Source organism: Oncorhynchus kisutch, linkage group LG26, assembly GCF_002021735.2.
Source record: "Oncorhynchus kisutch isolate 150728-3 linkage group LG26, Okis_V2, whole genome shotgun sequence".
Lineage (NCBI taxonomy): Eukaryota > Metazoa > Chordata > Actinopteri > Salmoniformes > Salmonidae > Oncorhynchus > Oncorhynchus kisutch.
The window spans coordinates 39,524,931-39,548,222 of NC_034199.2; the positions used below are offsets into that span (position 1 = coordinate 39,524,931).

The window sequence follows — 23,292 nt, forward strand, 5'->3', positions numbered from 1 at the left end:
TGCATAGACATTGTGAACATCAGTTGATCTGTGCAGACCTGCAGTGCACAGAATCGGTGTATTTTGTACATTCATGTACAGTATAAGCTAAAACCGTTGCTCTTTAGAAGGATGTATAATGTTTCCAGAGGTTTGCCATCACATTAGGATGTTGCAGGTTCAATGCTTGAGCTTTTGTCAGACATCATATGTTGCCTGTACAGCTGTAGTAGCAAGACCTCTATCTGCAGCAAGACCTCTATCTGCAGCAAGACCTCAATCTGCAGCAAGACCTCTATCTGCAGCAAGACCTCTATCTGCAGCAAGACCTCTATCTGCAGCAAGACCTCTATCTGCAGCAAGACCTCTATCTGCAGCACAGCTGTGGGTCACACATTCTGAACTGTACAGTTCAATGCTTACAGTAAAGTGTGTCAACATGGGATGTGAAATGGAACCAGAGATATGGGTTGAAGAGAAAGCCTAAGGCTAAAGGATTGCTTGGGCATTTCTGTCGTTATGATAACAACATTTGACATTCCTGAAGCTGTAATAGTAAGTCCCACATTAAATCATATCTGGAGGCAACAGTTGGAGACATTGATCTGACGCAAGGTCAAACTGAAAAGTCAAAGGATATGATGTAATAAGTAGGAAAAAAATCATCTTTAAAAGGTTAATAAATTATTCTCTCAAATGTCAGAAAATGAGTCACGAGTCAACCAACATAAGAAACTGTGCCTCCTGACCAGAGTACTAAGTTGTGTAGGCCCATTGCTGAAGGAAGGCTAATAGTGTCTCTCTCTCTTTTTCCTTCCCTCCCCCCGCCTCTCTCGACCCCTATACTTGTTTGTTTCTGTGTTACTATGCCTGCCAATGAAGGCATTTTGATAAAACTCAACATACTCCCTCTTGCAGCTCTCAAAGCAGAGTAGTAGGTTGGTCCCCCAACATACTGTTCCATTAGCCAGATGAGAGAGATAGAGTAGTAGGTTGGTCCCCCAACATACTGTTCCATTAGCCAGATGAGAGAGATAGAGTAGTAGGTTGGTCCCCCAACATACTGTTCCATTAGCCAGATGAGAGAGATAGAGTAGTAGGTTGGTCCCCCAACATACTGTTCCATTAGCCAGATGAGAGAGATAGAGTAGTAGGTTGGTCCCCCAACATACTGTTCCATTAGCCAGATGAGAGAGATAGAGTAGTAGGTTGGTCCCCCAACATACTGTTCCATTAGCCAGATGAGAGAGATAGAGTAGTAGGTTGGTCCCCCAACATACTGTTCCATTAGCCAGATGAGAGAGATAGAGTAGTAGGTTGGTCCCCCAACATACTGTTCCATTAGCCAGATGAGAGAGATAGAGTAGTAGGTTGGTCCCCCAACATACTGTTCCATTAGCCAGATGAGAGAGATAGAGTAGTAGGTTGGTCCCCCAACATACTGTTCCATTAGCCAGATGAGAGAGATAGAGTAGTAGGTTGGTCCCCCAACATACTGTTCCATTAGCCAGATGAGAGAGATAGAGTAGTAGGTTGGTCCCCCAACATACTGTTCCATTAGCCAGATGAGAGAGATAGAGTAGTAGGTTGGTCCCCAAACATACTGTTCCATTAGCCAGATGAGAGAGATAGAGTAGTAGGTTGGTCCCCAAACATACTGTTCCATTAGCCAGATGAGAGAGATAGAGTAGTAGGTTGGTCCCCCAACATACTGTTCCATTAGCCAGATGAGAGAGATAGAGTAGTAGGTTGGTCCCCCAACATACTGTTCCATTAGCCAGATGAGAGAGATAGAGTAGTAGGTTGGTCCCCCAACATACTGTTCCATTAGCCAGATGAGAGAGATAGACACCGCACACACACACACACACACACGAGGCTCTCCTTGCTGTGGAGAACCAGATGGTCGACTTACACACACACACACACACACACACACACACACACACACACACACACACACACACACACACACACACACACACACACACACACACACACACACACACACACACACACACACACACACACACACACACACACACACACAGACACACGGCTCTCCTTGCTGTGGAGAACCAGATGGTCGACTTACACACACACACACAAAACAGAACGAAAATAAAAAACTTTCATCAACCAACAGCAGGGGGGATCGAAGCTGAGCCTTCAGAACCAGACAGAGAAACTGATCTTGAGCAAGTCTACGTCCCAAATAGCATCCTATTCCCTTTATAGTGCATACTTAACCAGGGCCCAACATACTGCACTATACATGGAATATGGTGGCATTTGGGCTGCACATCAAATTTGATTCTCAGCAGAATACTGATTTTATCTGAAGGCAGGCAGGGAGATGAGAAGACAAGCCTCTGATATCCCTGCCAATTGCATCCAGCTTTACCTTCTCCCTGAATGGAGATCCAGTGGGGACATTAGGGCCCAAGGTGAACAATCTGGCTATTGATCGGGAGAACAGAGGTATAGCTTCTTGGATTAAGAGACAGAGAATAAGGTATGTGTGCCAAATGGCACCCTATTCCCTATATAGCACACTACTTTTGACCAGAGCCCACAGGGTGCCATTTGGGATGCTGGCATGGGGGAAAATAACTCCCCGGCCAGCATCCATCTGGAGAGCTGTGGACAAACCCAATGCAATTCCTCTGGTTACAGTGTAGTTAGCAATCCAATCATAGTGGTTCAACAACCTCAATTATTTCCACACAACTGAACTCTGAAGATTTGGTGCAGATATGATGTAGCAGCTTATTGGCCAGTAAACTCAGACAGGCGTGTCTGCACCGTGAATGATTCCCCAACAGGCGTGTCTGCACCGTGAATGATTCCCCAACAGGCGTGTCTGCACCGTGAATGATTCCCCAACAGGCGTGTCTGCACCGTGAATGATTCCCCAACAGGCGTGTCTGCACCGTGAATGATTCCCCAACAGGCGTGTCTGCACCGTGAATGATTCCCCAACAGGCGTGTCTGCACCGTGAATGATTCCCCAACAGGCGTGTCTGCACCGTGAATGATTCCCCAACAGGCGTGTCTGCACCGTGAATGATTCCCCCACAGGCGTGTCTGCACCGTGAATGATTCCCCAACAGGCGTGTCTGCACCGTGAATGATTCCCCAACAGGCGTGTCTGCACCGTGAATGATTCCCCAACAGGCGTGTCTGCACCGTGAATGATTCCCCAACAGGCGTGTCTGCACCGTGAATGATTCCCCAACAGGCGTGTCTGCACCGTGAATGATTCCCCAACAGGCGTGTCTGCACCGTGAATGATTCCCCAACAGGCGTGTCTGCACCGTGAATGATTCCCCAACAGGCGTGTCTGCACCGTGAATGATTCCCCAACAGGCGTGTCTGCACCGTGAATGATTCCCCAACAGGCGTGTCTGCACCGTGAATGATTCCCCAACAGGCGTGTCTGCACCGTGAATGATTCCCCAACAGGCGTGTCTGCACCGTGAATGATTCCCCAACAGGCGTGTCTGCACCGTGAATGATTCCCCAACAGGCGTGTCTGCACCGTGAATGATTCCCCAACAGGCGTGTCTGCACCGTGAATGATTCCCCAACAGGCGTGTCTGCACCGTGAATGATTCCCCAACAGGCGTGTCTGCACCGTGAATGATTCCCCAACAGGCGTGTCTGCACCGTGAATGATTCCCCAACAGGCGTGTCTGCACCGTGAATGATTCCCCAACAGGCGTGTCTGCACCGTGAATGATTCCCCAACAGGCGTGTCTGCACCGTGAATGATTCCCCAACAGGCGTGTCTGCACCGTGAATGATTCCCCAACAGGCGTGTCTGCACCGTGAATGATTCCCCAACAGGCGTGTCTGCACCGTGAATGATTCCCCAACAGGCGTGTCTGCACCGTGAATGATTCCCCAACAGGCGTGTCTGCACCGTGAATGATTCCCCAACAGGCGTGTCTGCACCGTGAATGATTCCCCAACAGGCGTGTCTGCACCGTGAATGATTCCCCAACAGGCGTGTCTGCACCGTGAATGATTCCCCAACAGGCGTGTCTGCACCGTGAATGATTCCCCAACAGGCGTGTCTGCACCGTGAATGATTCCCCAACAGGCGTGTCTGCACCGTGAATGATTCCCCAACAGGCGTGTCTGCACCGTGAATGATTCCCCAACAGGCGTGTCTGCACCGTGAATGATTCCCCAACAGGCGTGTCTGCACCGTGAATGATTCCCCAACAGGCGTGTCTGCACCGTGAATGATTCCCCAACAGGCGTGTCTGCACCGTGAATGATTCCCCAACAGGCGTGTCTGCACCGTGAATGATTCCCCAACAGGCGTGTCTGCACCGTGAATGATTCCCCAACAGGCGTGTCTGCACCGTGAATGATTCCCCAACAGGCGTGTCTGCACCGTGAATGATTCCCCAACAGGCGTGTCTGCACCGTGAATGATTCCCCAACAGGCGTGTCTGCACCGTGAATGATTCCCCAACAGGCGTGTCTGCACCGTGAATGATTCCCCAACAGGCGTGTCTGCACCGTGAATGATTCCCCAACAGGCGTGTCTGCACCGTGAATGATTCCCCAACAGGCGTGTCTGCACCGTGAATGATTCCCCAACAGGCGTGTCTGCACCGTGAATGATTCCCCAACAGGCGTGTCTGCACCGTGAATGATTCCCCAACAGGCGTGTCTGCACCGTGAATGATTCCCCAACAGGCGTGTCTGCACCGTGAATGATTCCCCAACAGGCGTGTCTGCACCGTGAATGATTCCCCAACAGGCGTGTCTGCACCGTGAATGATTCCCCAACAGGCGTGTCTGCACCGTGAATGATTCCCCAACAGGCGTGTCTGCACCGTGAATGATTCCCCAACAGGCGTGTCTGCACCGTGAATGATTCCCCAACAGGCGTGTCTGCACCGTGAATGATTCCCCAACAGGCGTGTCTGCACCGTGAATGATTCCCCAACAGGCGTGTCTGCACCGTGAATGATTCCCCAACAGGCGTGTCTGCACCGTGAATGATTCCCCAACAGGCGTGTCTGCACCGTGAATGATTCCCCAACAGGCGTGTCTGCACCGTGAATGATTCCCCAACAGGCGTGTCTGCACCGTGAATGATTCCCCAACAGGCGTGTCTGCACCGTGAATGATTCCCCAACAGGCGTGTCTGCACCGTGAATGATTCCCCAACAGGCGTGTCTGCACCGTGAATGATTCCCCAACAGGCGTGTCTGCACCGTGAATGATTCCCCAACAGGCGTGTCTGCACCGTGAATGATTCCCCAACAGGCGTGTCTGCACCGTGAATGATTCCCCAACAGGCGTGTCTGCACCGTGAATGATTCCCCAACAGGCGTGTCTGCACCGTGAATGATTCCCCAACAGGCGTGTCTGCACCGTGAATGATTCCCCAACAGGCGTGTCTGCACCGTGAATGATTCCCCAACAGGACAGACTGCCACAGCTCTCAACAGTCTGATATATAGAGATACTAACAATAGATGAGAAACTTTATAGAACATGAACCTGGAGCTGAATGGAGAATGAAAGGGAAAGGAAGGAAAAATAGCAAAGTAGGTTAGTTAGTTAGTGAGTTAGTTAGTTATTTAGTTAGTTAGCTTGTAGTGCTGAATAATTAGTGCTTTCTGATGTTGGTTCGGTTTCGGTTCAGTTCGTAATAAATAATCATCACTATTTTCAATTTAGATAAAACATTTAAAAAAAATTAAATGATGACCTTAAAATGACCGCTAATTACCAAGTACTACCATCGGGTAGAGCTACCTCACAAACGGTCTCTATCCCTCTCTCTCTCGTTGTTGTGTTGTGTACATTCCTCTCTCATTTGTCTGTCAAGGAGCCATCAGGACAGGCAGTACAGGTGCAATGGGTTATGGGCTTTGTAGTTAATTACCACATTTTCTGCGCTGAACTAGGTTGAATATTTTCCTGTTGAAAACTACAACTTCCCATAGTGACCCACAATTCTCAATCTGATTTCTCTCTACAGAAATGACGCGTTGAGCTCACCAAAACATTTTTATAAATGGAGGGGGGGGGTACATTTTTGTTAATCGCTAAACAGGTCACTTCGCACATCTCAGATGACCATAGAACACATATGCTCAGAACCGAAGACCAAACCTTCATATCAAAGGAGGCTGGTGAAAAGAAGATAAATACACAACTGTTGCTATGTACGGGTCCTGTGAATTTAGGGCACTAAACACTTTCCTCTCCTCACCTCTCTACATCATGTCAGCCACCCTGGTGTTATGGTCCTGGGGGGGTTTCTGTGTGATTTAACAGCTGAGGGAGTTTGATTAGCCCATTGGACATTATAGCGTGCTGAGAGAAAGAGAGAGATGGAGAGAGGAGAGAGGGAGAGGGGTAGGGGGAGATGAGAGAGGAAGAAGAGGGGGAGAGAAAAGAAGGAGGGAGAGGAGAAAGATGGAGGTTTGCCCCAGTTGCAGAACTCATGTGGGGAACCCAGGAACATGCCACAGGCAGAGAAAATCAAGCACATTGAAATCCCAGAGAGAGAGAGAGAATGCACTCTGCCGAGAGAAGATGAGAGGTCTGGTAGCAGAGTCTACAGATCTCAGGCCCGGGGCAGCTGACGTGGCTCCACGTAGTTCACACACGAAGGAAGACAAGGCTAGCTAGAAGACTGCAGGGTGTGTGATGTAGTCTACACTGTGGCCAGTGGGTTCTCTCTATAATGATGCTAGTGGAGTGGTGTGCAGCCCTCTGCTAGATGTGTGTTTCTGTGATAGTGAACGGGTTTCACAGTCTGTATTGTTGGGACTGAGAAACAGAAACAGTCATAGAACATAGAAAATAACCTAGAAAAGGAGCCCATCTCTCTGACAACAACAGTTCCTGCTCTCTGTGCTGACAACAGTTCCTGCTCTCTGTGCTGACAACAACAGTTCCTGCTCTCTGTGCTGACAACAACAGTTCCTGCTCTCTGTGCTGACAACAACAGTTCCTGCTCTCTGTGCTGACAACAACAGTTCCTGCTCTCTGTGCTGACAACAGTTCCTGCTCTCTGTGCTGACAACAACAGTTCCTGCTCTCTGTGCTGACAACAACAGTTCCTGCTCTCTGTGCTGACAACAACAGTTCCTGCTCTCTGTGCTGACAACAACAGTTCCTGCTCTCTGTGCTGACAACAACAGTTCCTGCTCTCTGTGCTGACAACAACAGTTCCTGCTCTCTGTGCTGACAACAGTTCCTGCTCTCTGTGCTGACAACAACAGTTCCTGCTCTCTGTACTGACAACAACAGTTCCTGCTCTCTGTGCTGACAACAACAGTTCCTGCTCTCTGTGCTGACAACAGTTCCTGCTCTCTGTGCTGACAACAGTTCCTGCTCTCTGTGCTGACAACAGTTCCTGCTCTCTGTGCTGACAACAACAGTTCCTGCTCTCTGTGCTGACAACAACAGTTCCTGCTCTCTGTACTGACAACAACAGTTCCTGCTCTCTGTGCTGACAACAGTTCCTGCTCTCTGTGCTGACAACAACAGTTCCTGCTCTCTGTACTGACAACAACAGTTCCTGCTCTCTGTACTGACAACAACAGTTCCTGCTCTCTGTGCTGACAACAGTTCCTGCTCTCTGTACTCTGACAACAACAGTTCCTGCTCTCTGTGCTGACAACAACAGTTCCTGCTCTCTGTGCTGACAACAGTTCCTGCTCTCTGTGCTGACAACAACAGTTCCTGCTCTCTGTGCTGACAACAACAGTTCCTGCTCTCTGTGCTGACAACAACAGTTCCTGCTCTCTGTGCTGACAACAACAGTTCCTGCTCTCTGTGCTGACAACAACAGTTCCTGCTCTCTGTACTCTGACAACAACAGTTCCTGCTCTCTGTACTGACAACAACAGTTCCTGCTCTCTGTACTCTGACAACAACAGTTCCTGCTCTCTGTACTCTGACAACAACAGTTCCTGCTCTCTGTACTCTGACAACAACAGTTCCTGCTCTCTGTACTCTGACAACAACAGTTCCTGCTCTCTGTACTCTGACAACAACAGTTCCTGCTCTCTGTACTCTGACAACAACAGTTCCTGCTCTCTGTACTGACAACAACAGTTCCTGCTCTCTGTGCTGACAACAGTTCCTGCTCTCTGTACTCTGACAACAACAGTTCCTGCTCTCTGTGCTGACAACAACAGTTCCTGCTCTCTGTACTGACAACAACAGTTCCTGCTCTCTGTGCTGACAACAGTTCCTGCTCTCTGTGCTGACAACAACAGTTCCTGCTCTCTGTACTGACAACAACAGTTCCTGCTCTCTGTGCTGACAACAGTTCCTGCTCTCTGTGCTGACAACAACAGTTCCTGCTCTCTGTACTGACAACAACAGTTCCTGCTCTCTGTACTGACAACAACAGTTCCTGCTCTCTGTGCTGACAACAGTTCCTGCTCTCTGTACTCTGACAACAACAGTTCCTGCTCTCTGTGCTGACAACAACAGTTCCTGCTCTCTGTGCTGACAACAGTTCCTGCTCTCTGTGCTGACAACAACAGTTCCTGCTCTCTGTGCTGACAATAACAGTTCCTGCTCTCTGTGCTGACAACAACAGTTCCTGCTCTCTGTGCTGACAACAACAGTTCCTGCTCTCTGTGCTGACAACAACAGTTCCTGCTCTCTGTACTCTGACAACAACAGTTCCTGCTCTCTGTACTGACAACAACAGTTCCTGCTCTCTGTACTCTGACAACAACAGTTCCTGCTCTCTGTACTCTGACAACAACGGTTCCTGCTCTCTGTACTCTGACAACAACAGTTCCTGCTCTCTGTACTCTGACAACAACAGTTCCTGCTCTCTGTACTCTGACAACAACAGTTCCTGCTCTCTGTACTGACAACAACAGTTCCTGCTCTCTGTGCTGACAACAGTTCCTGCTCTCTGTACTCTGACAACAACAGTTCCTGCTCTCTGTGCTGACAACAACAGTTCCTGCTCTCTGTACTGACAACAACAGTTCCTGCTCTCTGTGCTGCCAACAGTTCCTGCTCTCTGTGCTGACAACAGTTCCTGCTCTCTGTACTGACAACAGTTCCTGCTCTCTGTACTCTGACAACAACAGTTCCTGCTCTCTGTACTGACAACAACAGTTCCTGCTCTCTGTACTCTGACAACAACAGTTCCTGCTCTCTGTACTCTGACAACAACAGTTCCTGCTCTCTGTACTCTGACAACAACAGTTCCTGCTCTCTGTACTCTGACAACAACAGTTCCTGCTCTCTGTACTCTGACAACAACAGTTCCTGCTCTCTGTACTCTGACAACAACAGTTCCTGCTCTCTGTACTCTGACAACAACAGTTCCTGCTCTCTGTACTGACAACAACAGTTCCTGCTCTCTGTGCTGACAACAGTTCCTGCTCTCTGTACTCTGACAACAACAGTTCCTGCTCTCTGTGCTGACAACAACAGTTCCTGCTCTCTGTACTGACAACAACAGTTCCTGCTCTCTGTACTCTGACAACAACAGTTCCTGCTCTCTGTACTCTGACAACAACAGTTCCTGCTCTCTGTACTCTGACAACAACAGTTCCTGCTCTCTGTGCTGACAACAACAGTTCCTGCTCTCTGTACTGACAACAACAGTTCCTGCTCTCTGTGCTGACAACAGTTCCTGCTCTCTGTGCTGACAACAACAGTTCCTGCTCTCTGTACTGACAACAACAGTTCCTGCTCTCTGTACTGACAACAACAGTTCCTGCTTTCTGTGCTGACAACAGTTCCTGCTCTCTGTACTCTGACAACAACAGTTCCTGCTCTCTGTGCTGACAACAACAGTTCCTGCTCTCTGTGCTGACAACAGTTCCTGCTCTCTGTGCTGACAACAACAGTTCCTGCTCTCTGTACTCTGACAACAACAGTTCCTGCTCTCTGTGCTGACAACAACAGTTCCTGCTCTCTGTGCTGACAACAACAGTTCCTGCTCTCTGTGCTGACAACAGTTCCTGCTCTCTGTGCTGACAACAACAGTTCCTGCTCTCTGTACTGACAACAACAGTTCCTGCTCTCTGTGCTGACAACAACAGTTCCTGCTCTCTGTGCTGACAACAGTTCCTGCTCTCTGTGCTGACAACAGTTCCTGCTCTCTGTGCTGACAACAGTTCCTGCTCTCTGTGCTGACAACAACAGTTCCTGCTCTCTGTGCTGACAACAACAGTTCCTGCTCTCTGTACTGACAACAACAGTTCCTGCTCTCTGTACTGACAACAACAGTTCCTGCTCTCTGCACTGACAACAACAGTTCCTGCTCTCTGTACTCTGACAACAACAGTTCCTGCTCTCTGACAACAACAGTTCCTGCTCTCTGTACTCTGACAACAACAGTTCCTACTCTCTGTACTCTGACAACAACAGTTCCTGCTCTCTATACTCTGACAACAACAGTTCCTGCTCTCTGTACTCTGACAACAACAGTTCCTGCTCTCTGTACTCACAACAACAGTTCCTGCTCTCTGTACTGTCAACAACAGTTCCTGCTCTCTGTACTGACAACAACAGTTCCTGCTCTCTGTACTGACAACAACAGTTCCTGTTCTCTGACAACAACAGTTCCTGCTCTCTGTACTGACAACAACAGTTCCTGCTCTCTGTACTCACCACAACAGTTCCTGTTCTCTGACAACAACAGTTCCTGCTCTCTGTACTCTGACAACAACAGTTCCTGCTCTCTGACAACAACAGTTCCTGCTCTCTGTACTCTGACAACAACAGTTCCTGCTCTCTATACTCTGACAACAACAGTTCCTGCTCTCTGTACTCTGACAACAACAGTTCCTGCTCTCTGTACTCACAACAACAGTTCCTGCTCTCTGTACTGTCAACAACAGTTCCTGCTCTCTGTACTGACAACAACAGTTCCTGCTCTCTGTACTGACAACAACCGTTCCTGCTCTCTGTACTGACAACAACAGTTCCTGCTCTCTGTACTGACAACAACAGTTCCTGCTCTCTGTAATAACAACAACAGTTCCTGTTCTCTGACAACAACAGTTCCTGCTTTCTGTACTGACAACAACAGTTCCTGCTCTCTGTACTCACCACAACAGTTCCTGTTCTCTGACAACAACAGTTCCTGCTCTCTGTACTCCGACAACAACAGTTCCTGCTCTCTGTACTCACAACAACATTTCCTGCTCTCTGTACTGTCAACAACAGTTCCTGCTCTCTGTACTGACAACAACAGTTCCTGCTCTCTGTACTCTGACAACAACAGTGAGGTTCTAAGAGTCTGGGGCTCTATCTTCAAGTCACATTGGTGCAGGTTTGCTAATGTGGGCTAGATAGACTTCCTTGTGTCACCAACAGTGCTAACCAACTAAACCTGCTTGGCAGTCAGTTCTCTGTCTGCAGTGACATGTTGACTGTCCTGAAAACAGTGCTGAAGTGCATATATTATGATGGCTGTTGGGGCACACAACATTTTTTCTGGAGGCAAAAGCCGAAGTTCAGAGTAGAAGTCTACGCCCCTTCGTCAGTGATTGGTCAACAGTAGGGATTCATTCAACGAGAGAAGACCCGTTTTCATGCCAATTTTTGAATTGAAAAAAACAAACTACACCAAACATCTTAGTTAGATGTAAAATTGCGCAACTAGGTAGGTTCACGCAGATGAGCAGGGACCCTGGGCGCCTTTCTTTGTTGTTTTTCAGAGTCAGTAGAAAAGTTTTCATAACTTAGGACATAAGGACTTAGGACTTAGGGCCTACTCTTTGGCAAAAACGTCAAAATGAATTTCAGATTTATTGAGTTATCTTGGAATAATTCTGACTATTTTTAGGAAGTTTAAACTGGCTACAGTGTCTCAAAATGGACAAACAGTACTATTGCCTCTGTTTTCTCATTTTACAAGCGAAGGTCTTTTAAGGGAGTATGCGAATACAACTCTTTCGGTTCGGCTGGCGACGTTCGGCTGGCGACGTTCAGCTAGGCAATGTTCGGCTAGGCGCCAGCTGAACTGAAGCATGCTGACGCCTTTATGGAGGAGCTGAGCAGTGGGTGGGTGGATGACCTCATGCAGGGCTGCTGAGGCAGAGGCGCCGGTCCGGGGGCCATGCATACTTTAATGAGTCCTTTCACGGCTGAGAGATCAAGTGGGACTGGAGCCCAACCCAAGCATAACCACCTCACCTCGAAGCAGCGCACACAGAGAGCCCAGGCACGGTGCTAACCACTTAAACATACCTGGCTGGTCTGAGTAACTGGAGGAATGAACAACTATCGGTATTCAGTCACCTATCTGAAATCTGTTCAGGTTTCTGTGGCTTAAATCCCTATTGTAGATGTTATGGACCCCTCTGAGCAGAGAACAGAGATGAGTGCCTGACCTATGTTAAAAGATCTGTGACAGTGTTGTTACATATCTCTTGAATTCTGCAGAACGTTACAGTATGGACATTCCTTTTTTACTACATCATCAAATGAGGTCTGTATATGCATGTCAAATTGTTATAACACAATTGTAAATAAAAATACATTTCTTACAACAAATGATATATATCATCACCAAAGAGGCTGTGACTTTTACCCTGCTCTGCTGTTTGTTCTAGTGGTGTTGGTTACGCTAACATAAAGCAACAATAACATGCCATCGCCGTCAAGGTCAACTCTGTCTATCAAAGCAAATATTCCTCACAGTTACTGTAGCAGTGGAAACAATGAATCACTGGTGTAGGGGGTTGGACACACACACACACAGATAAACGGAATAAAGTTGAATTACGTCTGCATTACTGCATAGAAAGACAGGAAGGATAGTGTATGTGAGCTCACCATACTATAAACAAACTGACTCAATGTAGACTGTAGGGGATTGAAACTGAGAGGCACATGTCTCCCTGGGTACATCAGAACACACTCCAGTCGGTCCTCGCTGCCCTGAGGAAACAACCTGTGTTTACAACAGCAACCAACAGCCATGACTCCGGACCTTACTTACTGACCCTGCCTTTCTGTCTGTCTGACTCTCTGCCTTTCTGTCTGTCTGACTCTGCCTTTCTGTCTGTCTGACTCTCTGCCTTTCTGTCTGTCTGCCTGCCTGCCTGCCTGCCTGCCTGCCTGCCTGCCTGCCTCCCTGCCTGCCTGCCTGCCTGCCTGCCTGCCTGCCTGCCTGCCTGCCTGCCTGCCTGCCTGCCTGCCTGCCTGCCTCTCTGTCTGTCTGCCTGCCTGACTGCCTGACTGCCTCTCTGCCTGCATGCCTGCCTGCCTGCCTGCCTGCCTCTCTGTCTGTCTGCCTCTCTGCCTGCCTGCCTGCCTGCCTGCCTCTCTGCCTGCCTCTCTGCCTGCCTGCCTCTCTGCCTGCCTGCCTGCCTGCCTCTCTGTCTGCCTGCCTCTCTGCCTGCCTGCCTGTCTGCCTCTCTGTCTGTCTGCCTCTCTGTCTGTCTGCCTGCCTCTCTGCCTGCCTGCCTCTCTGCCTGCCTGCCTCTCTGCCTGCCTCTCTGCCTGCCTGCCTCTCTGCCTGCCTGCCTCTCTGCCTGCCTCTCTGCCTGCCTCTCTGCCTGCCTCTCTGCCTGCCTGCCTCTCTGCCTGCCTGCCTCTCTGCCTGCCTGCCTCTCTGCATGCCTGCCTCTCTGCCTCTCTGCCTGCCTGCCTCTCTGCCTGCCTGCCTCTCTGTCTGCCTCTCTGCCTCTCTGCCTGCCTGCCTCTCTGCCTGCCTGCCTCTCTGCCTGCCTCTCTGCCTGCCTGCCTCTCTGCCTGCCTCTCTGTCTCTCTGCCTCTCTGTCTGCCTCTCTGCCTCTCTGCCTGCCTGCCTCTCTGCCTGCCTGCCTCTCTGCCTGCCTCTCTGCCTGCCTCTCTGTCTCTCTGCCTCTCTGCCTGCCTGAATGACATAGAAGAAACAGTCTCACTGGCTGCTTGAAAACACTGGTCTGACAAATACCAGTATTGGGGAAGCTACTCTGAAACAATACTTTACCCAACACCTAATTACTTCACATTAGAAGAAGTTAAGCTACCCTTAAGAAAAATAAAGTTTACTTAACTAAAGCTACTTTGAAAAAGAACGCTCACTACAGCCAAGCTACTTCGTTGGGAAAGTCATCATATCTAAATCAGAAATGTCATAGACTACAGACTGCAAGAACAGATCCTCTGGGGTCAGATGTTATTAACAGAATGTGTCATTTAGCCTATTAAACACAACCATTGTGTTAGGAATTAGGCAGGTCGGGTGCAGAAACAGACAGGAAATGATTGCCTATTTCCCCCATATTTTCTTATCGTTTTGCTAAATTAAAGTGATGTGTAGTTCCAGTAATTAGCTACACAGCAAAAAAAGTTATTAAGTACTAAATTCACTACCAAGTTTGCATTTAGTTCAAATGTAGTTCACTACTCCCCAACACTGACAAATACTCTCACTTGATTGGTTGCTTGAAAATGGTTTATTCCTTTACCCAGTGTGTTTATAACCTTACCCAGTGTGTTTAAAACCTTACCCAGTGTGTTTATTCTCTTACCCAGTGTGTTTATTCTCTTACCCAGTGTGTTTATTCCTTTACCCAGTGTGTTTATTCTCTTACCCAGTGTGTTTATTCTCTTACCCAGTGTGTTTATTCCTTTACCCAGTGTGTTTATTCTCTTACCCAGTGTGTTTATTCTCTTACCCAGTGTGTTTATTCTCTTACCCAGTGTGTTTATTCTCTTACCCAGTGTGTTTATTCTCTTACCCAGTGTGTTTATTCTCTTACCCAGTGTGTTTATTCCTTTACCCAGTGTGTTTAAAACCTTACCCAGTGTGTTTAAAACCTTACCCAGTGTGTTTAAAACCTTACCCAGTGTGTTTATTCTCTTACCCAGTGTGTTTAAAACCTTACCCAGTGTGTTTAAAACCTTACCCAGTGTGTTTATTCTCTTACCCAGTGTGTTTATTCTCTTACCCAGTGTGTTTAAAACCTTACCCAGTGTGTTTATTCCTTTACCCAGTGTGTTTAAAACCTTACCCAGTGTGTTTAAAACCTTACCCAGTGTGTTTATTCTCTTACCCAGTGTGTTTATTCTCTTACCCAGTGTGTTTAAAACCTTACCCAGTGTGTTTATTCTCTTACCCAGTGTGTTTAAAACCTTACCCAGTGTGTTTATAACCTTACCCAGTGTGTTTATTCTCTTACCCAGTGTGTTTAAAACCTTACCCAGTGTGTTTAAAACCTTACCCAGTGTGTTTATTCTCTTACCCAGTGTGTTTATTCTCTTACCCAGTGTGTTTATTCTCTTACCCAGTGTGTTTATAACCTTACCCATTGTGTTTATTCCTTTACCCAGTGTGTTTATTCTCTTACCCAGTGTGTTTAAAACCTTACCCAGTGTGTTTAAAACCTTACCCAGTGTGTTTATTCTCTTACCCAGTGTGTTTAAAACCTTACCCAGTGTGTTTATTCCCTTCCCCAGTGTGTTTAAAACCTTACCCAGTGTGTTTAAAACCTTACCCAGTGTGTTTATTCCCTTACCCAGTGTGTTTATTCTCTTACCCAGTGTGTTTAAAACCTTACCCAGTGTGTTTAAAACCTTACCCAGTGTGTTTATTCTCTTACCCAGTGTGTTTATTCTCTTACCCAGTGTGTTTAAAACCTTACCCAGTGTGTTTATTCCTTTACCCAGTGTGTTTAAAACCTTACCCAGTGTGTTTAAAACCTTACCCAGTGTGTTTATTCTCTTACCCAGTGTGTTTATTCTCTTACCCAGTGTGTTTAAAACCTTACCCAGTGTGTTTATTCTCTTACCCAGTGTGTTTAAAACCTTACCCAGTGTGTTTATAACCTTACCCAGTGTGTTTATTCTCTTACCCAGTGTGTTTAAAACCTTACCCAGTGTGTTTAAAACCTTACCCAGTGTGTTTATTCTCTTACCCAGTGTGTTTATTCTCTTACCCAGTGTGTTTATTCTCTTACCCAGTGTGTTTATAACCTTACCCATTGTGTTTATTCCTTTACCCAGTGTGTTTATTCTCTTACCCAGTGTGTTTAAAACCTTACCCAGTGTGTTTAAAACCTTACCCAGTGTGTTTATTCTCTTACCCAGTGTGTTTAAAACCTTACCCAGTGTGTTTATTCCCTTCCCCAGTGTGTTTAAAACCTTACCCAGTGTGTTTAAAACCTTACCCAGTGTGTTTATTCCCTTACCCAGTGTGTTTATTCTCTTACCCAGTGTGTTTAAAACCTTACCCAGTGTGTTTAAAACCTTACCCAGTGTTATTAACAGAATGTGTCATTTAGCCTATTAAACACAACCATTGTGTTAGGAATTAGGCAGGTCGGGTGCAGAAACAGACATGAAATGATTGCCTATTTCCCCCATATTTTCTTATCGTTTTGCTAAATTAAAGTGATGTGTAGTTCCAGTAATTAGCTACGCGGCAAAAAACGTTATTAAGTACTAAATTCACTACCAAGTTTGCATTTAGTTCAAATGTAGTTCACTACTCCCCAACACTGACAAATACTCTCACTTGATTGGTTGCTTGAAAATGGTTTATTCCTTTACCCAGTGTGTTTATAACCTTACCCAGTGTGTTTAAAACCTTACCCAGTGTGTTTATTCTCTTACCCAGTGTGTTTATTCCTTTACCCAGTGTGTTTATTCTCTTACCCAGTGTGTTTATTCCTTTACCCAGTGTGTTTATTCTCTTACCCAGTGTGTTTATTCTCTTACCCAGTGTGTTTATTCTCTTACCCAGTGTGTTTATTCTCTTACCCAGTGTGTTTATTCTCTTACCCAGTGTGTTTATTCTCTTACCCAGTGTGTTTAGAACCTTACCCAGTGTGTTTATTCCTTTACCCAGTGTGTTTAAAACCTTACCCAGTGTGTTTATTCTCTTACCCAGTGTGTTTAAAACCTTACCCAGTGTGTTTATTCTCTTACCCAGTGTGTTTATTCTCTTACCCAGTGTGTTTACAACCTTACCCAGTGTGTTTACCTTACCCAGTAAGAGACGGGTCTAAGGAGAGAAGGAGAGACGGGTCTAAGGAGATAAGGAGAGACGGGTCTAAGGAGAGAAGGAGAGAAGGAGAGAAGGAGAGACAGGTCTAAGGAGAGAAGGAGAGACGGGTCTAAGGAGAGAAGGAGAGACGGGTCTAAGGAGAGAAGGAGAGATGGGTCTAAGGAGAGAAGGAGAGACTGGTCTAAGGAGAGAAGGAGAGATGGGTCTAGGGAGAGAAGGAGAGATGGGTCTAAGGAGAGAAAGAGAGACTGGTCTAAGGAGAGAACGAGAGACTGGTCTAAGGAGAGAACGAGAGAAGGATAGACGGGTCTGAGGAGAGAAGGAGAGACTGGTCAAGGGAGAGAAGGAGAGACGGGTCGAAGGAGAGAAGGAGAGACGGGTCTAAGGAGAGACGGGTCTAAGGAGAGAAGGAGAGACTGGTCGAGGGAGAGAAGGAGAGACTGGTCTAAGGAGAGACGGGTCTAAGGAGAGAAGGAGAGACTGGTCGAGGGAGAGAAGGAGAGACTGGTCTAAAGAGAGACGGGTCTAAGGAGAGAAGGAGAGACTGGTCGAGAGAGAGAAGGAGAGACTGGTCTAAAGAGAGATGGTTCTAAGGAGAGAAGGAGAGACTGGTCAAGGGAGAGAAGGAGAGACTGGTCGAGGGAGAGAAGGAGAGACTGGTCTAAGGAGAGACTGGTCTAAGGAGAGAAGGAGAGACGGGTCTAAGGAGAGAAGGAGAGACGGGTCTAAGGAGAGAAGGAGAGACTGGTCGAGGGAGAGAAGGAGAGACGGGTCGAAGGAGAGAAGGAGAGACGGGTCGAAGGAGAGAAGGAGAGACGGGTCGAAGGAGAGACTGGTCGAAGGAGAGAAGTAGAGACGGGTCGAAGGAGAGAAGGAGAGACGGAGAGAAGAAGAGACGGAGAGACGGGCTGAGGGAGAGAAGAAGAGACGTGTCGAGGAGAGACGGGCTGAGAGAGAGAAGGAGAGACGGGCTGAGGGAGAGAAGGAGAGACAGGCTGAGGGAGAGAAGGAGAGACGGGCTGAGGGAGCGAAGGAGAGACGGGCTGAGGGAGAGAAGGAGAGACAGGCTGAGGGAGAGAAAAAGAGACGTGTCGAGGAGAGACGGGCTGAGAGAGAGAAGGAGAGAGGGGCTGAGGGAGAGAAGGAGAGACGGGCTGAGGGAGAGAAGGAGAGACGGGCTGAGGGAGAGAAGGAGAGACGGGCTGAGGGAGAGAAGAAGAGACGTGTCGAGGAGAGACGGGCTGAGACAGACTGCCCCTCCCTGTGGCAAGGTGGAGGGGGACAGGGGACTCTTCTGTCCATGACAGGGGAAGGCCCCTGCTCTGACAGATGGGATGTCAGTCTCACCCTCCACAAGCCTCCGCTTGACACATCCAGACTGACGTTACCACCACAGAGGAAAAACAAAACCCCAGCCATGGTGGCAGACAGGCAGCAGGCAGGCAACATCCACCATGTCTACCCAGCATACCTGGTTCATGGAAAAAAGACACTAGACTGATGACCACCGTAGTGGTGTATACTAGCATATGTGGTACTCGAGTAGTGTATAGCAGCATAGTATGCTTTAGTGGACTGATGACAATAGTTGTGTATAGTACTGCACAGTATGTGGTACTGGACTAATGACTACAACCACAGAGACAGAGGTGTACTACAGTACAGTATATGTTTCTAATGGAAGAGTCCCATCATGAGGCAATGAATTGTAGCTGCTGTTGCAGTCACATACTATATGATACATACTATGTGCTACATTCAGATCAGCAGCCCCAGATCCTCCCTGCTGAATCTCATTAAAACAGGTGGGAATTCATTCAAGTCATTCTGTGCTGTGTTTGCTGGGTCATCTCAGGAATAGCTTATCCTTTACGGAGAACAACTGCACGAGGCTCTGCCCTCTGCTCCACTCTCCGAGCCTGTGTCCCATATGGCACCCTATTCCCTATATAGTGCATTACTTTTGACCAGGAGCCATAGGGCTTTGGTTGAAAGTAGTGCACTAAATATGCAATAGGATGCCATTTGGGAGACAGCCCCAGTCTCCAATCAAGATGCTGCTGCTGTAGTTAATAGCCCGCCTTAAGCCAATCAGATCCACCCCAAAACGTTCAACCATCTGAACCGAGAGAAGGAGCCGACCTTCCCTGAACTTGACATTTATGACTAAAATATGGATGTTGCCGTAGTTTAAACTGTCTGCATAGATGGCTGTGCTGCTGCTGAGTGAACGCCCGTGATATTGGCTCAATATTGTAGGTTTGGTGTGGGACTGGTGACAGCTGGGGCTGTTAAACTCTGATTCATTTTGGTCACCCTCCAAGAGTTTGATAATAATGTGCAAATAGGAAGCAAAAAGAGGGCAAGAGTTAAAAAGGTGAAAACCTATTGCTGTATTACCAGACCAAAGGTTTGTGCACACACTGATGAAATCAACTTTACATATCCCTATTACCGTCCTATCATTATAGTAGTGACTGTACTGTTAATGACATGGATGGGGTGCTACTATGCTAATATCAGAATACTACATCGATGCTACATAGAATATCAGAATACTACATCGATGCTACATAGAATATCAGAATACTACATAGATGCTACATAGGTGCTACATAGAATATCAGAATACTACATAGATGCTACATAGGTGCTACACAGAATATCAGAATAATACAATAATGCTACATAGAATACTGCATAGGTACTACATAATCCTCCCAGATGCTACTAAGAATACTACATACTTTAAATAGCTGCTACATAGAGTACTACAATGATACTACATAGGTGCTACATAGAATACTACAATGATACTACATAGGTGCTACATAGAATGCTCACTCCACTGTGTCCTCCCAGCTGCACCAGCGATGCTGGTCCAGTTCCTCCATGTCCAGTCTGAATTTCCCCAGACAGAACTCCTCGATGACGTACTCATAGGTCCCACTGCACGCCATCACCGACACAGACTGGCACACTGGGGAGGAGAGAGAGAGAGAGGACAGGGTTAGAATAGCAGTAGACTTGCCTTTTTAGATGCCTTTTTAAACTTCAAACACACACATTTTAATGTTCCTACATCCTAAAATTGTCCTGCAACAGGGTGATCAAATTAGGATCCTACATTTGTATGTTCTATATTGAACAGAGGACAACCATTAACATTATATCTCTGACATCCAACAGAGCTCTGGAAAGATCTCTCCTGACAAGGTGCTGACAGTTTAAAACCTAATGCTGGAGTTCCTGTGGAAAGCTGCAGAGCGGTGGCTTTCTAAGTGCTGTTTATACCCTACAGCAGGTGGTGGTCGTTTCTCACTGTTTGACAAGGCTGGATGGATTGGGAAATTGCTTTAAACTGTTAGAAGGGCACAAATACACTCAACTCCAAGCAGCATAGCATCATAGAGCATTACTGCCCCAGGGCTCAGAGCAGGGAAAATAACACTGTTAGAGGTTCATAGAGAAATCTAAACGGTAGGGGAGGAATTTAACAAATTGGCCAGTTTAGGGTCAGCCCAAACTGAACCTCTGGGAGTGAGTAGAGACTACCCACTGGGCAGGAACTGCTTGAATTAATGTTGTTTCCACTTAATTTCAATGAAATTACACTGAACCAACGTGGAATAGACATTGAATTTCTGCCCTACCCACTGTGCCCAGTGCCCAGTGCCCAGTGCCCCAGTGCCCTGTGCCCCAGTGCCCAGTGCCCAGTGCCCAGTGCCCCAGTGCCCAGTACCCAGTGCCCAGTGCCCAGTACCCAGTGCCCAGTGCCCAGTGCCCAGTGCCCAGTACCCAGTGCCCAGTACCCAGTGCCCAGTACCCAGTGCCCAGTACCCAGTGCCCAGTGCCCAGTGCCCAGTACCCAGTGCCCAGTACCCAGTGCCCAGTACCCAGTGCCCAGTACCCAGTGCCCAGTGCCCAGTGCCCAGTACCCAGTAACCAGTGCCCAGTACCCAGTGCCCAGTGCCCAGTGCCCAGTACCCAGTGCCCAGTGCCCAGTGCCCAGTACCCAGTGCCCAGTACCCAGTGCCCAGTACCCAGTGCCCAGTACCCAGTGCCCAGTACCCAGTGCCCAGTGCCCAGTACCCAGTGCCCAGTGCCCAGTACCCAGTGCCCAGTGCCCAGTGCCCAGTACCCAGTGCCCAGTACCCAGTACCCAGTGCCCAGTGCCCAGTACCCAGTGCCCAGTGCCCAGTACCCAGTGCCCAGTGCCCAGTACCCAGTACCCAGTGCCCAGTGCCCAGTGCCCAGTACCCAGTGCCCAGTACCCAGTGCCCAGTACCCAGTGCCCAGTGCCCAGTGCCCAGTACCCAGTGCCCAGTACCCAGTGCCCAGTGCCCAGTACCCAGTGCCCAGTGCCCAGTGCCCAGTACCCAGTGCCCAGTACCCAGTGCCCAGTACCCAGTACCCAGTGCCCAGTGCCCAGTGCCCAGTGCCCAGTGCCCAGCAAGCAAACTTCTTTATAAAAACAGCCCTAATGTTGGAAACAAACATCATTATGTTGTGCTAGAGCACAATATTCTACATACAGGCAGGTTTTTAAAGGATCAAAGAGTTTGGTCTGCTTTGTGTTTTCATTTTTGCCATGGAAAAAATATTGCAATACTGTCATCCTCACAGCCCTTGTAGAAACATAGGGCAAAAAGATGGATGCTGGCTAAAAATATTAATTTGGTCTCTCAAGCTGCCAACTCCATGACACACTGTTAGCTGGCTCCTAAGAAAGATTAATTAATCTACTGTTAAAATAGTATTAATATGATCCTGAGACTAAACACCTCCCTCTGCAACTGGATCCTGGACTTCCTGACAGGCCGCCCCCAGGTGGTAAGGGTAGGTATCAACACATCTGCCACGCTGATCCTCAACACTGGAGCTCCCCAGGGGTGCGTGCTCAGTCTCCTCCTGTACTCCCTGTTCACCCACGACTGCATGGCCAGGCACGACTCCAACACCATCATTAAGTTGGCTGACGACACAACAGTGGTAGGCCTGATCACTGACAACGACGAGACAGCCTATAGGGAGGAGGTCAGAGACCTGGCCGGGTGGTGCCAGAATAACAACCTATCCCTCAATGTAACCAAGACTAAGGAGATGATTGCGGACTATAGGAAAAGGAGGGCCGAGCACGCCCCCATTCTCGTCGACGGGGCTGTAGTGGAGCAGGTTGAGAGCTTCAAATTCCTTGGTTTCCACATCACCAACAAACTAGAATGATCCAAACACACCAAGACAGTCGTGAAGAGGGCACGACAAAGCCTATTCCTCCTCAGGAAACTAAAAAGATTTGGCATGGGTCCTGAGATCCTCAAAAGGTTCTACAGCTGCAACATCGAGAGCATCCTGACCGGTAGCATCACTGCCTGGTAAGGAAATTGCTCGGCCTCCGACCGCAAGGCACTTCAGAGGGTAGTGCGTACGGCCCAGTACATCACTGGAGCAAAGCTGCCTGCGATCCAAGACCTCTACGCCAGGCGGTGTCAGAGGAAGGCCCTAAAAATTGTCAAAGACCCCAGCCACCCCAGTCATAGAATGTTCTCTCTACTACCGGCATGGCAAGCGGTACCGGAGTGCCAAGTCTAGGACAAAAAGGCTTCTCAACAGTTTTTACCCCCAAGCCATAAGACTCCTGAACAGGTAACCAATGGTTACCTGGACTATTTGTATTGTGTGCCCCCCCAACCCCTCTTTTACTCTGCTGCTACTCTCTGTTTATCATATATGCATAGTCACTTTAACTATACATTCATGTACATACTACCTAAATTGGCCCGACGAACCAGTGCTCCCGCACATTGGCTAACCGGGCTATCTGCACTGCGTCCCACCACCCGTCAACCCCTCTTTTTACGCTTCTGCTACTCTCTGTTCATCATATATGCATAGTCACTTTAACGATACCTACATGTACATACCACCTCAATAAGCCTGACTACAGGTGTCTGTATATAGCCTTGCTACTCTTTTTTCAAATGTCTTTCTACTGTTGTTTTATTTCTTTACACACACACACACACCTTGTTTTTGGCACCATTGGTTAGAGCCTGTAAGTAAGCATTTCACTGTAAGGTTTACACCTGTTGTATTTGGCGCACGTGACAAATAAACTTTGATTTGATTTGATTTAGAATACTTTAAGAGAACCCTGTTATTGTCAACAGAGAATGCTTAAAAATCTCCCACTTCAGATATATTGTCTGTAGTAGAACTTAAATCATTACCACCACACTTCCACAGAAAGACACCAAGCTCTTTCATGACTTGTTCTCCATGATATTCTATTGTCCTGTGTGCAAGCTGTCTCAGTACTGGCGACCCAGTCTCTAGTCTTGGGG

The 23,292-nt window shown here is 47.9% G+C and overlaps 1 protein-coding gene across 1 annotated transcript in view; it reads right to left on the reverse strand.

Moving 5' to 3' along the window:
- ramp1 (receptor activity modifying protein 1) overlaps positions 1–23,292 on the reverse strand; it is an 80,110-nt gene that overhangs the window by 15,872 nt on the left and 40,946 nt on the right. Inside the window, exon 2 of the mRNA XM_020462285.2 lies at positions 19,793–19,928. Coding sequence (XP_020317874.1) covers positions 19,793–19,928 — 136 coding nt within the window. The remainder of the gene's footprint in view (positions 1–19,792; positions 19,929–23,292) is intronic.